Source organism: Aedes albopictus, chromosome 3 (genome assembly GCF_035046485.1).
Source record: "Aedes albopictus strain Foshan chromosome 3, AalbF5, whole genome shotgun sequence".
In the NCBI taxonomy this organism is placed as follows: domain Eukaryota; kingdom Metazoa; phylum Arthropoda; class Insecta; order Diptera; family Culicidae; genus Aedes; species Aedes albopictus.
Genome location: NC_085138.1, coordinates 381,815,552 through 381,835,759, shown reverse-complemented (window position 1 = coordinate 381,835,759; position 20,208 = coordinate 381,815,552). Strand labels below are relative to the sequence as shown.

Genomic DNA, 20,208 nt, shown 5'->3' with positions numbered 1-20,208 from the left:
TGGAATTTAAAACTTGCTCTTTTGAAAAACGTCCATTGATTCCTTTAGAAATCTATACCAAAGTTCTTTCGTAAAATCTTCTAGGGTTTGCTTCTGAAATTCCTATCTGAATTACTTCCGAAATTGCTTCATTGGGTCCGCTAGAAATTGCTTAGGGAATTTCTTCAGAAATGACTCCAAGGATTCCTTAGTAATCTATTCAATGGATTCCTTTAGAAATTTCTCCATGGATTCGCCTATACAATCTTCAAAGGGTTCCTTAAAAAGTTACTCTAGACATTTGTTAATAAAATCCTCTAGGGATTTTTTTCAGAAATGTCTCTAGGGATTCCAGCAGATCTCAAACAAATCTTCTGAAAAGATTCCTCCCAGAAGATTTTTGAAAATTCCTCTAACGGTTCCTACAGACATTTTTTGAGGGATTCTTCTAGAAAATCTTCCATGAGTTGTTTCAATTAATAATTTAAGATTTTATTTGGAAATTCCTCCAGGATTTTTTTCAAAAACTTTTCCAGAAATTCGTCAAAAAATTTCTTTAGACATATCTCCAGAAATTTTTGCAAGAATTCCTTCAGCGAACCTTTCCTTAGTTCAGAAAAGAGTGAGAATACCTATCAGATATTTTCTAACTTATTGATGGATTCTTCCAGAATATTCTTTAGGAATATCTTCAAAAACCCCATCACTGATTCTCTTGAAATGTCTTGCACAGATTCCTTCAGAAACTTCTCCAGAAGTTCTTTGAAAGTGCCTTCCAGTAATTCATTTATACATTCTTCCAAGTGTAGAATTAGCTCAATGTTAAAATACACAATAATAAAAACAAATAAAAATATAAATTCTTCCAGGGATTCCTTTGGTAAGACTTCCATTGATTTTTTAAAAACATGTATACAGAACAGAGATTCTGATTCTGAGTTCCTTCCAAAATTGCTTCATAGTATCTCATGAAATTCCTCTAAGAATTTCTCCGGAAAATTTTCCAAGGGTTCTTCAGGAATAAAGATTTTAGAATAGGCTTCACAGAATCTTTTAAGGGTTTCTGAAGAAGTTACTCTAGATATTCTTCCATAAAACTCCCTAGGGATTCTTTCCTAAAATTCTCCAGGGATACAATGACACAAATTGCCCCTTTTACTGGCACTTTACCAGATTTGCTGGTATGTCTGAAACATACTGGAAAACTTGTAATTAGAAGGCACGAAATGTTGCTAATTGACAAATTGAGAGATGAAATTTGTGAAAAAAAAATCGCGTTCTGGTGGGATTCGAACCCACGACTCCGTATACACTAGACTGGCGCTTTAACCAACTAAGCCACAGAAGTCAGTTTGGCTTTCTATTCCGCAGAACCATTACCTGTTCTTCGATTTTTTTTCACAAATTTCATCTCTCAATTTGTCAATTACCAACATTTTGTGCCTTCTAATTTCAAGTTTTCCAGTATCTCCAGGGATACCTTCAGATTCTATTCAGAGACTCTTCTATGAACTCTTAAGAAAATTCCTCTAGCGACTCCTTCAGAAATTCTTTCTGGGATTCCTTCAAGAATTTATACTGATGGGCCTTCACAAGCTCCTCCATGATCTCCTTCAAGAATTTCTTCAAAAAATCTTGTAAAAATATCGCAAGAGATTATTTTGGGAATTCCATCAAGGGTTAACATTAAGTATTCCATGACTTTTTTTTTTCAGATAATAGACTAGTACGGCGTCTGTCAACTCAAAAAGTTATGAAATGTGGGGAAGGAAGAGGAAGTGATTGCACGGCGAGTGAGCGAGTTCATGCGGATATAGGACTTTCTTCGCACGAATCGGATAAAGACAGGTGAATCCTGGAAGAGGCATGATCCAGAGAATGGTTCAAAAAAGTTTTCTTAAATATTTTTCCAGGTTTGCTTTGAATTTCGTCCTGCATACCTCCAACAAGGTATTTCTTTCATTTTATTTTTGTAATTTCTTTCAAGTAATTGCGAGATTTCTTCTTGAATTCTTCCTGGAACTCCTCCCAAGACTTCGCTTGCTAATCAATGAACTTCTTCGCAAGTTCTTTCTGTTTTTTTTTTTGTAGAAGTGTCTGGCTTATTTCCGGGATTCTTTTTGATATTACTTCAGAGACACCTATCAGGGTTGCTCCTGAAATTCCTCTGGGGACTTCTTAAGGGATTCCTCCTAGAGTTCTTTTCCGGGTTTCTGTCGAAGTGCCTCACAAGATTTCTCCCGAAGTTCCTGTCAGGATTTTTTCAGGATTTTCAGACGGGTTTTCTTCCAGCACCATACATTGAACTTCTTCAACAATATCCCCGAAGGTTTACCTCAAAGCTCCTCCTGGGATATTTTTCTTTGCCATCTTCTTGGTTTACTTCAGAAAATACTTTCGAGATTTTTTAACTGTCCTCCAAGAATTAAATCGCGAGAGATAAATTCCGGTTGAACAGGGAGTTCTGGAGAAAAAATCTGGGGAACCTCCAGTTGAAATCCCTGGAGTAATTCCGGAAGAAATTCTCTAAAAGCTTTCGGAATGAAAAAAAAGGTATAGTAGGGTAATCTTCGGTTTTCTGAAAATAAAATATATGTTGCAATTTCTTGATGAAGATTTGGATGCTGTTACACAGTTTGAAGCGAGCGCTTCTGGCTCGTCCTTACATGCATTTACTGACTAAGATGAGTCTGTCGACTGCAACAAATCTCGAATTGAAAGGCTAACCGTATCAAAAGTAACGTTCCACAAAATTAACATGTTTTACATATTTGCTCAATCCGGCTCATTCAATCAAATAATCCACAAGATGCTCTACCCGATTTGCTCATGGTGTATCAATGGCTGACCATCTACCCGATCCACCCAACATTGTCGATCAGATATGCTGAGAGCATTCCAAATCCCTCCTCAATCCTCATTCATCAACGGCAATCCAATCAATCCGATTCTATGTCGCTAACATCCAAATTGTCCAATTAAAAGAACCAGCAATTCAGTTGTGAATGTTCCGAAACAATAACTCTGCATCGCCGCAACCATAATTCTAATACAACTGCCGCAGGTTCAAGACCATCGCCTCGGACGTTTCTCCGTAATGAAGCCTAGCAGCCCGACGACCGTTTGTTCAACGTTGTAATAAGTGAACCAACACCGACTAATGCAACGCAACATTTAAAATAACCTTATTATTAAACATAACCATCAAGTTCTGTTCAGTTCAGTTACTGAATCTACATTCCACCACTAACCAACTTCCTCCTTCCGCAGCCGAATCGGAAACCCTGTCGAGTGATCGCCTGGACGGGCAAGCCAGTCAGCGAAGCTACACCCCGCAACCATCGCCGTCGCCCTCGATGAGCCACAAGAACCTGAAAGGCCTGCGGAACATCTTCGGCAAGATCAAGCGCAGCAACAGCGGCACCCTGGACGATGTGGATCCGGGCGAGTTCAAACGGGGCGGAGTCCGAGCGACGGCCGGGGCCCGGCTCGGATGGAGTTCGGAGTTCCGACAGCCGGATAAACCGCTCAAGGAGTGGAATCTGGACGTGCTGTGCCAATGGTTTGACCACCTGGGGTTGGGAATGTACGAGGAGGAGCTGAGGCGATGGCTGAAGTCGGGCGGGGCACCCGAGTTGGTGAGGGCGTCGCCCGTTGACATCGAGAAGGAACTGAACCTGAAGAACCCGCTGCATCGGAAGAAGATTGTGTTGGCGATAGCTGATCTGACGGAAGGGTTGGAAGGGGACGCGTTGCTCAAGAATGCGGGGAAACTTGATACGCCTTGGGTAAGGGATTTTGAAGTGAGGTAACTAGTAGAAGTTCAATGTATCTCTGTTTTCCGTAGATAATTAGATGGTTGGAGGACTTGGGACTGCCACAGTACAAGGATAGCTTTATGGCCGCCCGGATGGACGGGCGGATGCTGCACAAACTTACCATGGATGATCTAGTCAGTTTGCATGTGTCTTCCTGTGTGCATGTCGCCAGCTTACGGCGAGGTATTCAGCTGATGAGGGAGCAAAAGTGGAATCCGGACTGCCTGATTCGACGCTCGATGAGTGATGAGAACAACGGCACCAAAGAAGACGTCCGATTATGGACGTGCTACCGTGTGATGGAATGGCTCCGAGCGGTTGACCTATCGGAATACTCACCAAACTTGCGAGGCGCAGGGGTTCACGGTGCCCTTATGATGTACGAGGTCAAGTTTACTGCTGAATTGCTAGCCGAACTGCTGAGCATCCCGCCGAGTAAAACGCTACTACGAAGACATTTGGCGACGCATTTCAAAGAGCTGTTGGGAAGGGATGTTATTCAAGCCAAACGGGATGCGGAGAATACGCTGGGCTTCCAACCTCTGACTCTGGCTGCCAAGATTAAGGTATGCCACCTTGAAAATCCTTACACAACACCGGTACTAACTTTATTCTTCCGAAAATTCTTTCAGACGCCAAAGAAGTCGCAGTTCTCTCTGAAGCGCAAAAAGAGCTCCAAGGGAGGTGACGAATGGAGCGACTACGTCTGCCCCATGGGTGACTCAGGTCAGGAACATCTGCCCAATTCGCAACAACCGCCATCATCATCGCATCAATCACTATCCACTGCATCCTCTTCCTCTTCCTCGGTCGGAGTGGCAACCGCCGCCACCGCCAGTGTTGCCACTGGCAATAATGTCACTACCAGTACTAGTACCAATACTACCAGTGCCACCAGCAACTACCAGCAACAGCAGCACCATCAGCATAATAGCTACAACTCACACCAAGCTTCTTCTCCTTACCACCACCACAACCACCGTGCTAATACTAATCTTGTTACTAGCAATGCAAGCGTCGCTGTAAGTTGTCAATTAATATCTGTGTCTAACCTTTCTGTTGATTGAATGTTTGTGTGGGATGTCCGTCTGAAACATTGTGGAGGTGTAGCAATTGCTAAAAGCTGCTCAATATTCTTACTGTAGTTTTATTCCAAATATCTGATCATACAATCAAAGAAAATACTTTTAGTAAAACAGTAGATTATATATGGACTTCAGATGAAGGTTTAATTCTTTTCTAAGAACTTTGCTAAGTAACCGAAATACCAAAACATGTAACCTTGCATGTAACCATAAATTAAATTCTGGGAATTTGCACTTTCCAGCTAAAATCTTCCAACAAATTTATGTTAAAACTAGCTGTACCCGGCAAACTTTGTCTTGCCTACTGCGTTTTTTGACATTTCAAGCCCCTAGTCAAGTCCAAGTCCCCGTTCAAAATGCCCGAAATCCCAATTTCCAAAAAAATCACTAATTCTCAATGTTTTTTCCCTCACAAACCTTCCTTGGGTGAAAACTAACTGAAAAAAACTAAGACGACCCGAATCGGACCATCCGTTTGCAAGTTATGCGCGGTCCCACGTATGCCACTGCATTTTTATATATATGTTAAAATGTTTTGGAATCTCCTTATCCAAATCCTGTAAATCCTGACATGAATTTATTTAAAATTATCCAAGATGTTCTAGTAACAGATATACACTTAAACCCCAATTTACGCTCAAAGCGGGGGGAGAGTGTAAATCAGGGGGAGCGATATTTGGGAATTAGTGCGTGAATCAGGGATGCGTTGTTTTCGTTCAGTTTCAGAATTAGTTGGTGGAGATCGAAATTACGAAGGTGTGAGGATGAAGTGAAAAGGTTTTTCGAATTCTGCACTCCAGGGAGTACCCATCACAATGTAGTTGTATTGCGAAGTCAGTGGTTCTCAATCTTGGGTCACGGGCCAGTAGAATTTCTCAAGAATCGAAAGTGCTACGAAGAAGTTCATATGTTTTTCGGATTGATCATCTCAAAGAAGAGTATTTTCAAGAAACAGAAGTGTGAAAACGAAATGTAATTATTTTTCGGGTCTTTCAGGAGATTTGTGGTGGTTTCAGAGGTTCTCAGTGGATCCCGAGAGGCGTTTCAACGTGTCTCAGTAATATTTCAGAATTCACAGGAAACTACAAGCGATCGCTTCGAAGTTCAGGGGTTCTCAGGGGGTTTGCGGGCGATCTCAAGAGATTAAGATTGTTGAGAAATTGACATGGGCCGCGACCCTAGATTGGAAACCTCTGGACTTTTCATCAACACTTTATTGAAATGAGTGGTCCTTGAGATCTAGAATTCAAAAAGCATTCACACCTTCTCGTCGGACTTTCGGATCTTGCGAAATGATCATGGTTCGTGACTCGAGATTGGGAACCACTGAGCTTTGCAATGCCACTATATTGTGGTAAGTGCTTCTTCAGACGCAGAATCTGGAAAACCTTTTCCACTTTCTAATCGCACTTTCGATAGTTGAGATGGATTCCACTGATCTATGCAACACCACTTTATTGAATACATTGAATCCAAAATAAAATCCAACCCTCTCCTAGAACTTTTATTAAATTTTGACTGTTTGACAACCTATTATACCAATGCATCATTTGTACAAACTTGTGATTAATTAAACTTTCGCGAAACTAGAACTGTTCTCGTAAAACGTGGTTTTTAGACATCGATTTTTGAACTGTCATATCTCTGAAACCAGTGAATCGAATTCAATGAAATTTTGAGCATTTATTATCAATATATTGATACTTGATACGATATTATAAAATGTAATGTTTTCTCACAAAGAATAAAGTTATACCGGTTTATCGTTTCCACCCTTATACATGACAATAAGTTAAATTAACAATACCAAACAAAAATATGAAATGTGTTTTTCCTTGAAGCTATATGGGCTATAATATATCTTAAAGATATCTTGAGAACAGAAGTAGACAATATTTGAGTATAAAAACTAAAATGTAATGACATTGATGCAAAAAAAAATGCATTTTATCGAGAGAGATCCAAAAAGTGTGAATGCATCATAACTTTTTTTCAACTTTCAATAAGTGCCTATATTTTAAAGCCTTCTGTAGCATTAATATATTATTTATTAACGTTCAAAGTTTCATTCGATTCGGTGTACCGGTTTCGGATATATGACAGTTCAAAAATAGTGTTTTACGCATGGTTTTACATGGTTTAAGCTTCGCGAAAGATTGACAAATCGAGTACAAAATTTTACCAATGATGCATAGGCTGACAAACAGTCGAAACCTGAGAATTTTTAATGGCCTCTATGAAAAGTTACAGCTAGGAGAACTTTTTTGTGAGAGAAAAAAAAGTTGCCAATCCCAAACATTTTGGCAACATACCAAAATTCCATTCTTCTATATTCTCGGTTATTGGAAAACCAACTTTGTGATTTTTCAAAATTTGTAGTTTTAACTTGATCATACAAAAAGTCGTTCTTTCAGGGATCGTTCAGAATATCATGCGAAAGAAAATAAATATTCCAGGGATACCCTCCATTTCCGATCAACGATCAAACGATCAATTCTGACTATACAGGGTGCGGCAGGAAAAAATGCGAAAAGTTCAAGGCACTATTACACGCTAAATATGGGATATGTATGACTATTTTTTCATGACAGTGTATCAGTCAATGTCTATATTCTAGCACTGAAAAATAAAAATGAACATATTTGATGTTTAACATGTGATAATGTAGGCCTAATTAGCGGATATCAATAAACTGCGCGCCCAATGGTCATTAAACAAAATGACTATAACAGTAACAAAATTAGCTCAAATTCGATGAACAACCAGACCACACTGATCCAGAGCCATGTAGTTTCACATACCAGATGAAATAAGTACATATATTTGATGATATTGTAGAGAAAATCAAAAATTTTGTTTTATCAGATGCGAAATTTAGCGACCTGTGCGATTTTCTGCGGTTTGAAAATTCTGGTTGTCTTCATCTTCAGGCGCCGCCCTGTAAAGGTTAGTGACCAAAATGGGAAATTTTTTAATTAACTTTTCAGAAAACTAGCTCATTATAGATCATGGAACGTTGAAACATAGATTGGTTAATGACAAATGGACGAAAATGAGGTTTGAAGTTGAAAAACACTTTCGCATTTTTTCCTGCCGCATACTGTACATGTCAATGGTTGCTCCTCCGTGATTGATCTGAACTGGTACCAATTGCACTGAGATCCAACTGAATAAGGGGCTAGGACATTCCACTTATTCTCAAAGTGTAATTTTAGCAGCTCATGCATATTTGATCAATAACGGCGCCGGCCAAGTCCTTATAGTCAGCTGGGAAGGGAAAGGAATGTTAGAGTATACTGGTTGTTGCTACTAGAAACCGAGAGCACTCTGCGTCCCCACAACCCGCACGGACTGGGGTATTTGTTAGACGGAAAGGATGGGAGATCTGGGAGTCACCGTTGGGTCGGTGATGCGATCCATGGATAGGGGTTTTTATAGTGTTCGTGATAGATTGTGTGGTGAATAAGGTCAAGCGACACAGTACGCTTTGGTTGCATAACTTATAATTCACGGTTTCGTTTATATCACGGTAAAATTTTTTTTGACCGTGATAAAACCGAAAAACCACTGTATATTCATATGTTCATAGCCATCGCTAGAACCAGAAACGAATTGAAAACAAGTCGTTTCCCTCCCTTCCAACTTCTACTCACAGCACAGTGTATATTAGGGCAGTTCAGACTTTAAGCATGTCAAAAATCCAAAGCTCCCACATGTTCGTTACAATCCTTGGTATAAAACTAGAGTCCAGTCAAATTTTCAGCCATTTCTGTGGTGATTTAATGGTGGCCCAAGAGCAAAATAGGTTTATATGGGAATTACTATGGAGAATTTTCGAAAAAGGTTCACCGCGCTGCAGAGCATTACCACATGGATGAAGTTATTGGGTCAAAGCCAAATTGAATTCTTCACATCTCAATGATGAATGTTGCTGAAGACCGGAACTTATTTCTACAAACGGGGAACAAATTCTCACTCACATGCGCATCTTTATACACGATGTCCTGCAAGATGTGCAAGAAGGTAATACGCATACTATGATTGCGTGTCAAGCGTGTCGATCGAGCTGTGGTCTTCTGTTCAAGCATGCATGAATGAATATTGATTAATAACTTCTGTCTCGTGAGTCGAAACGAGTTGCGGTCTTCGGCAACATTCATCATTGAGATCTGAAGAATTCAATTTGACTTTGACCCAACGCCTTTATCCATGTGGTAATGCTCTACAGCGCGGAGAACCCTTTTCGAAAATTCTCCATAGTAATTCCCATATAAACCTATTTAGCATTTAAGCCACCATTGAATCACCACCGAAATGGCTAAACATTTGACTGGACTCTAGTTTTGCACCAAGGATTGTAATGAACATATGGGAGCTTTGAATTTTTAACATGTTTAAAGTCTGAACTGCCCTAATATACACTGTGCTGTGAGTAGAAGTTGGAAGGGAGGGAAACGACTTGTTTTCAATTCGTTTCTGGTTCTAGCGATGGCTATGAACATATGAATATACAGTGGTTTTTCGGTTTTATCACGGTCAAAAAAAATTTTACCGTGATATAAACGAAACCGTGAATTTAGCGAAACGAGAAATAAATGTAAATTTTTTATCCAAAATCGTTTCGCTGCAAAATATATAAGTCGTAGCTCATATTTTTTAACTGTTTTGGTGGGCTGGACAATGCTGTATTGATTTTATATTGGTTTCGGAATGTTTTAAAACAAGTGATAAAAACGAAATGAAAATCGTGATATAATCGAACAGAAAACCGTGAATTTGGGCGAGTAGTGATTAAAACGACTAGTGATAAAACCGAAACGCCACTGTACATGAGTTGTATATGTAGAGAAAAGAGAGCGAAAGAAAGTGGATAGAAAGATACAAAGTAGGATGAAAAGGACGAGCCAGGGATTGAACCCATGACCTTCTGCATACGAATCAAAAGCGGTAGCCACTAGACCACCAAGCCCGTCATTCCAGGGATACCCTCCATTTCCAGGCATAAATTCCTCGAGGGCTTTCTTCAAAAATTCCTACAGAATTTCTTTCAGAAACATCTTCATTGAATTCTTAAAAAAAAATCTTCCAAATTATCCTTGGAAAAAATCTTTAAGAATTCCTCCAGAAATTTCTTTTACTGATTCTTCCCAGAACTAATTCGGAAATTTTCTTCTGTTCTGGCTTAAGAAATTTCTCCAGAGATTCATTCAGGAATTTCACAAAGCATTCTTTTTGAAAAGCTTGCATGGATTGCTTCAGAAAATTCTCTATACATTTTTTGAGAAATTTATCCATAATTTCCTTTAGAAAATCCTTCAGCAATTCTATCAAGCGTGTTTCAAAAAATCTTCTAAAATGCCTTCAGAAATTCCCCAAGAAATTTTTTTCAAAGGATTTTTTCGAAAAAAAAGTCTGTGATGAATTCATGCGAAGTTTTATTTTTCAAGGATTGCTTTAGAAATTTTCTCAGGTATTCCTTCAGAAAACTCCACAAGCGTTTCCAAATGAAATTGGAGTTCTTTTGAAAATCTTACATGTAATGCTTATGAAATTCTTCCCTGATTTTCTTCAGAAACACCTCCAGCGATTTTTCAGAAATTCGCCCAGAGGTTTTTTTTGCAAGTTTCTCCAGAGATTCATGCGGAATAAAATTTGAGGCTCTTTCAGTATTCTCAGAAATTTCGGAATAGGAATAGGAATTTCTTCAGAAATTCTACCATGATTTTTTTTGCAGAAATTTCTGCATGGTTTCTGTCAAAAATTGCTCCAGCGGTTCTCTTAGAAATTTACCCTGAAATTCTGTCAAATATTCTTCTAGTAATCCTCCATGAGTTCTTTTCGGAAATCTGTAGTTCCTACCGGAAATCCACTAGAAATTTCTTGGGGGAATCATTATGTAGTTCTTGGAGAAATCCCTAGATCCCTCCTGGGTCCCTGCTGTAAATAAAATACATACTTGGAAGAATCCCTAAAGAAGTATGGAGGAATTTCTGGACAAATTTCTAGAATAAATTCTTAAAATTGGATTCTATAAATGGAACTTCTGAAGTATTTGAGAGATTCACTAGCTGGAAGAGTACCCGGATGGTATTTCTGGAGAAATCCGGAGGAGTTTCTGAAGAAACCTGTAAGTATCTCCAGTTGGCATTCCTGGAGTATTCAACAGATAGTTTTTTTTTTCTTCTTATCCGCGGATAACCATGTTCGGCCTGTAATTCACTTTTGAGATAATTTTTCAATACACTCAATTCTATTGATCTTCTGGACTGTACCGAAACCGTAGGCTGGGCTAGGATCTCAAGTCGATGATGGCCTACCAATCGGTTCCAGGTTGATCGGAACCGTTACCGTGCTGAAAAATTGAATATTGTAGTGAATCGACTTCCATGTTCTCAGAATGGTTTCGAGGGTGAGGGTCAAAAGTTGTGTCACGGGAAACGGGGGTCTTAAGGCGAGGTAGGATTTTCAGAGGGATTTATGGGCAGATTAAGAGAGTTATGAAGAGGGTAGGTCAACGTGACTTTCGTGATAGTCTATGGGAGGCAGAGGTTTCAAGTAGATTTCTCGTAAAGAGGGAGGAGGGTTGCAGAAAAAAAAAAAACAAAAACAAATTAAGACCTTATCGTCCATATATTTACCAATTTGAAATACTTCAATACTTAACACTAAATGTCCAGGTGTTTCTTCCTCTGGTGGCTCCTGGATTCTTCGGCATATCTAATGTGTTGTTCTCCATAATGATTAAGTAATGGGGTGCTATCCACATTTATTTTTTAAGACGTTTGTTAGCCACAAACCTTTTTTACAGCACAAAGCCATTAGTTCGGTCTCAGAAGAACACAAACTAACCATTTGTTGTTTTTTGCGGCCCATGTAACCGAATTTCCATAAACTTGGAAAGCATATCTAGGTACAGATTTGCGTTTGTTTTCATCATTGGTAAAATCTGCATCGACATATTCGATCCGCACATTTGTGTTGTTTTGATGCTGCTACACTATACATCACTGCATCCAATGTTCCACGAAGGTATCGCAGTATGCATTTCAAACCACTCCAATGAGCATCATAGTGTCGTAGATCGGCTTACGGCAAAGTTCTTCGATGAGCAGAACCGTCAGAGCTCCCTTTACGCTGTCAAACTTCCCCGCTAACACAATCAGTAAAGCGTGCCCTTTTTCGCTGTTGGTCAGATTTTCAGAGATTTCGGGGATTTTTCCATGTATTCCTTCAATAATTTCACTAGAGATTGCTCCAATAATTCAAGCTAAAATAATTCGAAGTATTTCAGCAGGAATATCTTCCAGAAATCCGTACTGGAAATTTTACCAGACATTAGCTTAAAATTCATCCAGGAGTTCCTTAAAACATTATATAAAACATTCTTTTGAGAGTCCATCCAAAGATTCCAACAACAATTCGTACAAAAATTATTGCCGACATGGATTCCTTCGTATTTTTTTCCTACAGAAATTTTTCCGGGAATTTGTTAAGAAAGCTTTCTTGGGATTTCCTAAGGAATTCCTCATTGATTTCCTTAAGGAATTCCTCATGCGATTGCTTCTAGGGTTGCTCATGGGATTTCTTCAGGGATTCCTCCAGGTTTTCCTTCAAGAATTCCTCCAGGGATTCACCCGGGAATATCTTCTGCGTTTCTTTCAGGAACAACTCCAGGGATTATTGTATAAATTCCTCCAAGGATTCCCCCAGTAACACTTTTTCTTGGAGTTCCTCTTGGAATTCTTTCAGGAACTTCTCCAGGAATTAATCCAGTACTTCCTCCAGGAACTGTTTAGGGATTCCCTTAGGAATTGCTTCCGGGATTCCTCCTGGGGTTTCTTCAGCAACTCCTGCAGGGATTCCTTCAGAAAATGCTACATGGGTTCCCCGAGGAGTTCCTCCACGAGAGTGTAGAATTAGCATTTAAGTTAAAATACACAAAAATAAAAACTAAAAAAAAAAGTTCCTCCACGAACTCTTCTTAGAACTCCTTCAGGATTTCTCCAAGGATTCCATCAGCAGTTTCTTCGAGAATTCTTCCTGGGATTCCTCCAGGAATTTGTTAAGGGATTCCTCCACGAATTTCTTCAGAGATTCCTCGAAATTGTTCTCGAGGTTCCTCTGGGAATTGCTGCAGGGACTCCCCTAAAAATTTATCCAGGGATTCCTTCAGAAATGCCTCTAGAGTTTCCTCCACAAATTCCACCAGGAATTCTTCTAGCGATTCCTTCAGGAGTATTTTTAGAGATTCTCCGTTAATCCCTACAAGCATTCCTTTGGGATATCTTCCAGGGATGCCTGCATGGATTCTTCCAAGAATTTCTGTAGGGCTTAACTCGGAAATTCCTTATATAATTCTTTCTGCAACAACTTATTTTGAAAATTCCTCCAAAGATTCTTCCAGGAACTTTTCTTAGGATTCCTTCAAAAATTCATCCTTGTATTTCTTATGGAACTCATCCAGGAATTAATTCAGTGCTTCCTGCAGGAACTGTTTAAGGATTCCCTTAGGAAATCCTCTTGAAATGGCTTCCGGGATTCCTCCTGGAATTTCTACAGGAACTCTTATAAGACTTCCTCCACAATTTCTCCAAGAATTCCATCTTCGATTTATTCAGGAATTATTCCCAATATTCCTCTACGAATTCTATAAGAGATTCAATTTCTTCAGGAATTCCTCCAGAAATTTCGCCTGATATTCCTCTAGAGGTTTCTCAATGAGTTCTGCTATAGATTCCTTCAGGAATTCCAACAGGCATTCCTCTAGGATATCCTCCAGGGATCCCTCCAAGACTTCTAACAAGATTTTTGTTCAGAGATTCCTTCAAGATACCCTCCAGTTTCCTCAATGCATTCCTTTAGGGCTTCCTCCACAGATTTCTCCTGTAATTGCTTCCGGGAATCTTCCAAGAATTCCATCAGGAAGTTCTACAGAAATTTATCCAGGAAATCTTCAAGAGCAAGGGAGTTCTTCCGGGAGTTTCTCCTGGGATTGCTTCAGAAATCCATGCACGCATTCCTTCAGGATTATTATCCAGGGTCTCTTCGAGGAATTACTCCAGGAATTTCTTCAGGGAATGCTCCAGGAATTTCACCAGGAATTTATCAAGGAATTCCATCATCAATTATGTCAGCAAATCATCCAGTAATTTCTCTAGGAATACCTTCTAGATCTTTTTCGGAAATTCCTCCAATAATTCTTCAAGGTTTTCCTCCAGGAATTCCGCTCAAAATTTCTGCAGGAACTTCTTCAGGGATTTTTCCTGGGATTTCTCCTTGAATTTCTCCAAGGATTTCCCCAGGGATTCCTTCAGAAATTTCTTCGAGGATTTCTTCAGGAATTTCTCCAGGTTTTTTTTTCCAAAGATTCCTCCACCAATTCCCAAAGGAAAACCTCCAAGAATTCTGCGAGTTATTCCTTTAGGATTTTATCCAGGAATTCCAGGAATTCTCTAGGAAATACCCCAAGAATTTCTTCAGGAATTTCTCCAGAAATTTCTCTATGAGTTGATCCAGGAATCGCTCCTGGAAATCCTTCAGAAATTATTTCAGAAAATCTTATGAGGATTTTTTTTTAGAAATTATTTCAGTAAATCTTCAACGAATTTCTCCTGGGATTTTCCCGGGGATTACTCCAGGAGATAATTCGAAGATTCCTCTAGGAAATCCTCCAAAAGTTCCTCTAATGATTCTTCCAGCAAATCCTCTAAGGATTTCTTCAAAAACACTTCCAGGAAATTCTCCAGGAATTTTTCAGGGATTCCTCCAGGTATTCCTCCAAGAATTCCTTCAAAGACTCCTCCAGGGATCCCTTCACAAATTTCTTCAAGGAATTTCGAGGATTTCTCCAGGAATGCTTCCAGAAATTCCGCTAGAAATTCCTCCAGGATTTTATTAAAAGATTTTTTCAGAAATAGAAAAAAAATAGAATTCCTCTGGAGATTCCTCTAGAAACTAATCCAGTAATTCTTTCATAAATTCGTCTAGAGATTTCTCCAGGAATTTCATCATTGATTCCTCCAACAATCCCACAGTATTCTATCTAGGATTTTTCCAGAATTTTATCTAGGAATTCCTCCAGGAGTTACTTCAGGATTTTTTTTCAGGAATTGATCCTGGATATCCTTCAGAAATTATTAACAATTCCTCTAGGGAGTACTCAAGGCCTTTCTCCATAAATTTCTCCGTAGATTGCTTCAGGAATTTCTCCAGAGATTTCTTCACGAATTTCTCCTAGGATTTTCCCATGGATTCCACCAGGAAATCCTTCGAAGTTTCCTCCAAGAAATCCTTCAGAAGTTCCCCCAAGAATACTTCCAGTAAATCCTCTAGTGATTTTTCTAGAAATTCTTCCAGGAAATTCTCCAGAAATACCTTCAGTAATTTTTCAGCGATTGCCCCAGGTATTCCTTCAAAAATTGATTCAAGGATTTCTCCATATTTTTTTTCAATGATTCCCCCGGGGTTTTCCTCAGGAATTCCTTCGAGGATTTCTCCAGGAATTCCTACAGAAATTCCGCAAGAAATTCCTCCAGGATTTTCTCAATGGATTTATCCAAGGAATTTCTCCAGGAATTGCTCCAGGACATCTCTCAGAAATGACGTCAGCAATTTCTCCAGGAATTTCTTCAGGAAATCCTCTAGGAATTTCTTCAGAGATCCTTCCATGAAATTCTCCAGGAATACTTTCAGGAATTTTTCACAGATTCCTCCAGAAATTCCTCCAGAAATTCGTCCAGGAATTTCCCAAGGATTTTTTTTTTTTCAGAAATTTCTCTAGCAATTACTCCCAGAATTTCTCTGGAAATTTTTCCAGGAATGCCTCCTTGATTTTCTCCAGGGATTACTCTAAGAATTCATCCAAGAATTCCAGGAATTTCACCAGGAAATCCTGTTGGGTCTCATCCATTAATACTTCCAGGAATTACGCCAGGATTTTTTCCGGAATTTTCTTCAGGCATTCCTCCAAGATTCTCTCTAGAGATTTTTCCAGGAATTAGCTATTACAGCAATATAAACAAATTGAAAAAATACAAACTAAATCACAGCACATTCCGCCAAAAGGCGTTTCAAGACACTTCAGATGGTTTCTAAGGGGTTCCCGGTGGTTTTGGAGTACTTTCAAGAGAGTTTCAATGGGTTTCAAAAGAAATATCAATGAATATCTGTAGATCGGAGGATTTAGGATTCGCTCTAGGAGATTTCAGAGGTGTTTCAGGAGGTTTCTGGGAGCTGTTCAGGAGTTTCCAAGAGAATTTGAGGTTTTAAAAAGGGTATCAAGAAACTTCATGGTGTTGCGAGGTGATCAAGGTGGTTGTTTAATGTTTTTGGATTATTTCAATGATAAAAGCAAACTACTGTAGAAGAAATATCTGGGAATCTAGGGACCAAATTAGGCCCGTCCCAAAACTACGTAGACTCGTAGGGGTTAGAATGAGATGTGAAAGGGACTACGATCCATAGACAATATCTAATTTTTGTATGGGAAAAGTCTACTAGGGGGAGGTCTGAGATGACCAAAAATGAGTCTACGTAGTTCATAAACGGCGCACTTGCAACCCTTATAAAACACTCATGTAGCTCCTGATACACCTCTAAAGCTCTCCTGAAACTCCCTGAAAACTTTTAGAAAATCATGTGAAATCCCCACATGCCTTTCTGGAATTTATTTTTCCCCAATATTCATTTTACATACATTGCCAAGAACATAACTTTCAGCAAAATGTTTATTTTAAAACATGGAAATAATATTATCGTATTGATGTGACGCGGATACTTTTAGCGACACTATGATGCATTGCTAACGTATTCCACACCGCACTGACAGTTTCCCCATTTCCTATGCTTCAGATCAGATTCCTCCAGTGATGTAACGCTTCAAGCTTGCTAATTTGCCTAAATGCAAACAATAGCTTCATAAATTGATTTCTTCTTCCAGGAGCGTCACGATAAACCATTTAATCAAGCTTGCGGTAAATACATATATTTTCTTATCTTTATTTATGTTCTGTGAAACGTTCATTTCCAAATAATCAACATTTGCTTGAATGATAATAATAATAATACATTTTTTCATCGATATTACTAAATTGATTCCATCGGAATGAAATTGTATGAATAACTGAAAATGTTAGAACAGTTCCGTCTGATAGGTTTACTAACGTTCTCCCGTTCCCCAATTTTCCAGATGACGAAGACTCCCTACAACACCAACCCGGACAGTACCATCAGCAGCACCAGCAGCAGCACAGCAACCACGACCTCCGGAGTCGGGTCCGAAGTTGCTTCACATCAGCAACAGCTGAGTAACGCATCGTCCAGCAATGGAGGCAGCAGCAGCAATGGTAACAACAACGTCACCAACAACAACACGATCGGTTCGGACTCGCCCACCTCGACGCGCAGCTCGACCACGTCCACCTCCTAGCAGCGGTTGATCTTGGCCGGCTGCTCCATGTCGTCGACCGCCTCGTCCTCGCCGATACCGAGCAGCGTGCTGTCGAGCAAGAATAACTACAACCTTATTGCATCCTTCTCACCGGTGAAGGATGTTTATAGCAAATCGGTTTCGACCAGTTCCAACTATTCTTCCTCGTCGTCGCTGGTGTCCACGGCGAGTTCGGCCCGACCCCAGTCCCAGCAGTCCCATCAACAGCCGGGGCAGACGCAGTCCCAGCAACAACAGCAGCAGCTGCAGGGGGACTCGAGCGCAGGAGTTCCAGTTCAGCGATCGGCGTCGTTCAACGCGGCCTGCACGGTTCCGTTGAGCATAAGTAAGACTACGCAAGTGAAGAATTCGGCATCGTTCAGCAATTGCTCGCTGCTGTCCAAGGTGGCCAAAAAGTCCGGACTGAGCGGGTCGTTGACGGCTACGTCGCTGTTGAAGTTCTCGGGTTCGAGTTCTGCCAACAGTTTACTGCAGTTGAAGCAGCAACAGCAAGCCAACGGGATCACGATATCGAGCAACATCACCGAGGCACTAGCGATGGCCGGTCAGAATCCCAATCCCTGCCTGTCGACGAGCTCATCTGGACAACAGCTTAGGAATTCGCCGTCGGCTTCGTCTTCTACGTCGCTGGCTTCTTCGACGACCTCCACCGTGACTGCGGCTGCTGCAGCCGTCGCTGCCTCTGTCGGAGGCGGATCTTCTCCGAGTTCCTCTGCCGCTGCTGCGCTGTCGCTGTCCCAGTTCACTAAGAATAACGTTGTTGATTATTACGTCTAGTATTAAGCAAACCTGTAGCCATTAAGACGTTGGGATGAAATATATGTATGATTCAGTTTCTTTTAGATAGTCGCTATTGAGCGAGTTTTATGTTTCTAAAAAAATGAAATCCACGACCTTGTTCAGTGGTGCACACAATCATCCAGAATATCTCCAAATTTTTCCTTTCACCCTTTTCTTACGAAATTTTGTGTACCACTGAAGAAAAAAAAACGGAATACACCGAACGAAAACCGATGGGAACAATCTTGAGAGTCCCACTTGAACCGACCAGTTATTTAAGCTAACACAACTAAGTGGACTACTATTAACTATTCTAATGTGTACCTACTAGAACAGGAACGAAGTGTAAATCGCAGCCCACAATGAGAGGGGATCATTAACGTTATTCGAGTACCAGACTTACAGACATACATATGACAATTTGATGATGATGATGATGATGATGAGAGAAATACCTTTTTTTACTGATCGACCTTAACCAATAAATCAAGAATTCTACCTAAAAGGAACCAGCGAACTAGGCTGGTGGACCGTTACCGAAGTATTGTTCATAAAAGTCAAACTTTCTAATTCCGAAGTAATTAATCTCCCATCAAATTCAACTGATCGAATCCTTACAAACACATTCGAAGCCAAAGACAATAAATTCACACAAATATGTGCGAGCTGAAGATGATCCGATTTCTTCTCTTGAGTTAAACTTTCCCACAAACCAACATACTTCTCGGAACTACTATCAACACCTTTGAGTGGCCTTGTCTTGACTTCTCTGACCTTTTGTAAGTAGATTTTTATCTCCCCCATGCTGCCTCATTTTCTCTCTCTTTCGAAGGATCAGTTTCACAACTTGGCTTTAATAGGCAGAAGAAAAAATAAAGTGTACTAAGCGAAAATCTTAGCTTTAGAAAATTACCCACATAAGATGATATTGTTGACAACTAACCAAAAGTCGTCCTACAGAGCCCCCACGCGTTTGGACGCCCCGAATACACAGGTAGAAACGCACAGATTTAAGCGTTCGTTGATTGATGACTGTTGAGTTGATTCTCGAACGGTGCGTGCATTTTGCTTTAACCAAATCCAAATGAAGTTACAAATTTCCCTCGAATGGACCCAGTTGAAAGAGTTTGAACCCGAAATAAATAGTACATAAACAATAACTAAAATGATAAACGTAATTGATACCAGCAGCAGTACCGCATTTGAAGACTTTATACAAATCGAAATAACCTACACATAACTCTAAAGGGATTATTGAATTATTACAATCGACTTATCGAGTTAAGGATTTACAAACACACACATACATTTCGGACGAAAAAAAAGAATAGAGCAATTCTATCCGGGGGCGACTATCTACACTGTAGATTCTATAGTGGCATATACAATTTACGGAGATGTGGCACGTGTCGCCAAGTTTGTTAGCAGTTGATTCAAGTTGAAATAGATAATAAGATTATTGATGATAACGAGAAGCAGGAGAAACCTATTGTAAATCAGTGATTGAGATAAATAAAATTGATGCGAAGAATGTGGTATGAGTTTCATTTGCGTCATAATTGTCCGCTGATCGCACGAGTCTTCGGAAAGATCATGCTGAGGATGTCGGAGTTTCACGTTCAACATCCGAAGCTTTCGGCCGTTCCGAGTAGCCCTCCGTTATCTGGAATCAGAAAGTTGTACTAAAGCCTGTATCAGCAATACTTGGGACACAGAAATACAGCTATAAATCTGTAATGGATAGATAAAAAGATGCTCAAATTTGGCCTAATAATATCATTTCATGTTTTCATTTCACCTACAAAATTTCATGTGAATCGGTGATGTACTTTTTGTTGTAGCAATGAAAGAGTAAAATGTGCGCCATTCAATTTTGTACAGCCCCTAGTTTTGCTTGTCAGCGCTGAAACTTTTGAATTTTGCAAAGAAATGGTTGAAATTTTGAACACAAACCTCTCAATTTACATTCATTGCATACGCAAAATTTAAAAAAAAAAAATTGATGCACTATCAACAATTTTATAGTCGAAACATTTATTGGAACTGAACGCGATTTCAGACCCTCAGACAGCAATTAGTCAGCACATCTTATTGTTTC

At 39.8% G+C, this 20,208-nt stretch overlaps 2 protein-coding genes across 14 annotated transcripts in view; both read left to right on the top strand.

Annotated features, from left to right (window-relative positions):
- The window catches only part of LOC109411189 (liprin-beta-1), a 141,176-nt gene extending 121,535 nt beyond the window's left edge, over positions 1-19,641 (top strand). For 10 of the 13 annotated variants that reach the window (XM_019684670.3, XM_019684674.3, XM_019684668.3 and 7 more), the window contains 4 exons: positions 3,250-3,767; positions 3,827-4,363; positions 4,430-4,819; positions 17,070-18,177. In XM_019684670.3, the coding sequence (XP_019540215.2) occupies positions 3,250-3,767; positions 3,827-4,363; positions 4,430-4,819; positions 17,070-17,309 (1,685 nt within the window). In that variant the 3' untranslated portion in view covers positions 17,310-18,177. Of the gene's footprint in view, positions 1-3,249; positions 3,768-3,826; positions 4,364-4,429; positions 4,820-16,820; positions 16,855-17,069 lie in introns of all 13 variants that reach the window. The other 3 variants (XM_019684676.3, XM_019684679.3, XM_019684677.3) reach the window with 3 other exon arrangements.
- LOC109411201 (uncharacterized) lies at positions 17,337-18,177 on the top strand. The gene has a single exon (XM_062855846.1). The coding sequence runs from the start codon at positions 17,337-17,339 to the stop codon at positions 18,105-18,107; it is 771 nt and encodes a 256-aa protein (XP_062711830.1). The 3' UTR covers positions 18,108-18,177.
- Positions 19,642-20,208: the final 567 nt, after the last annotated feature.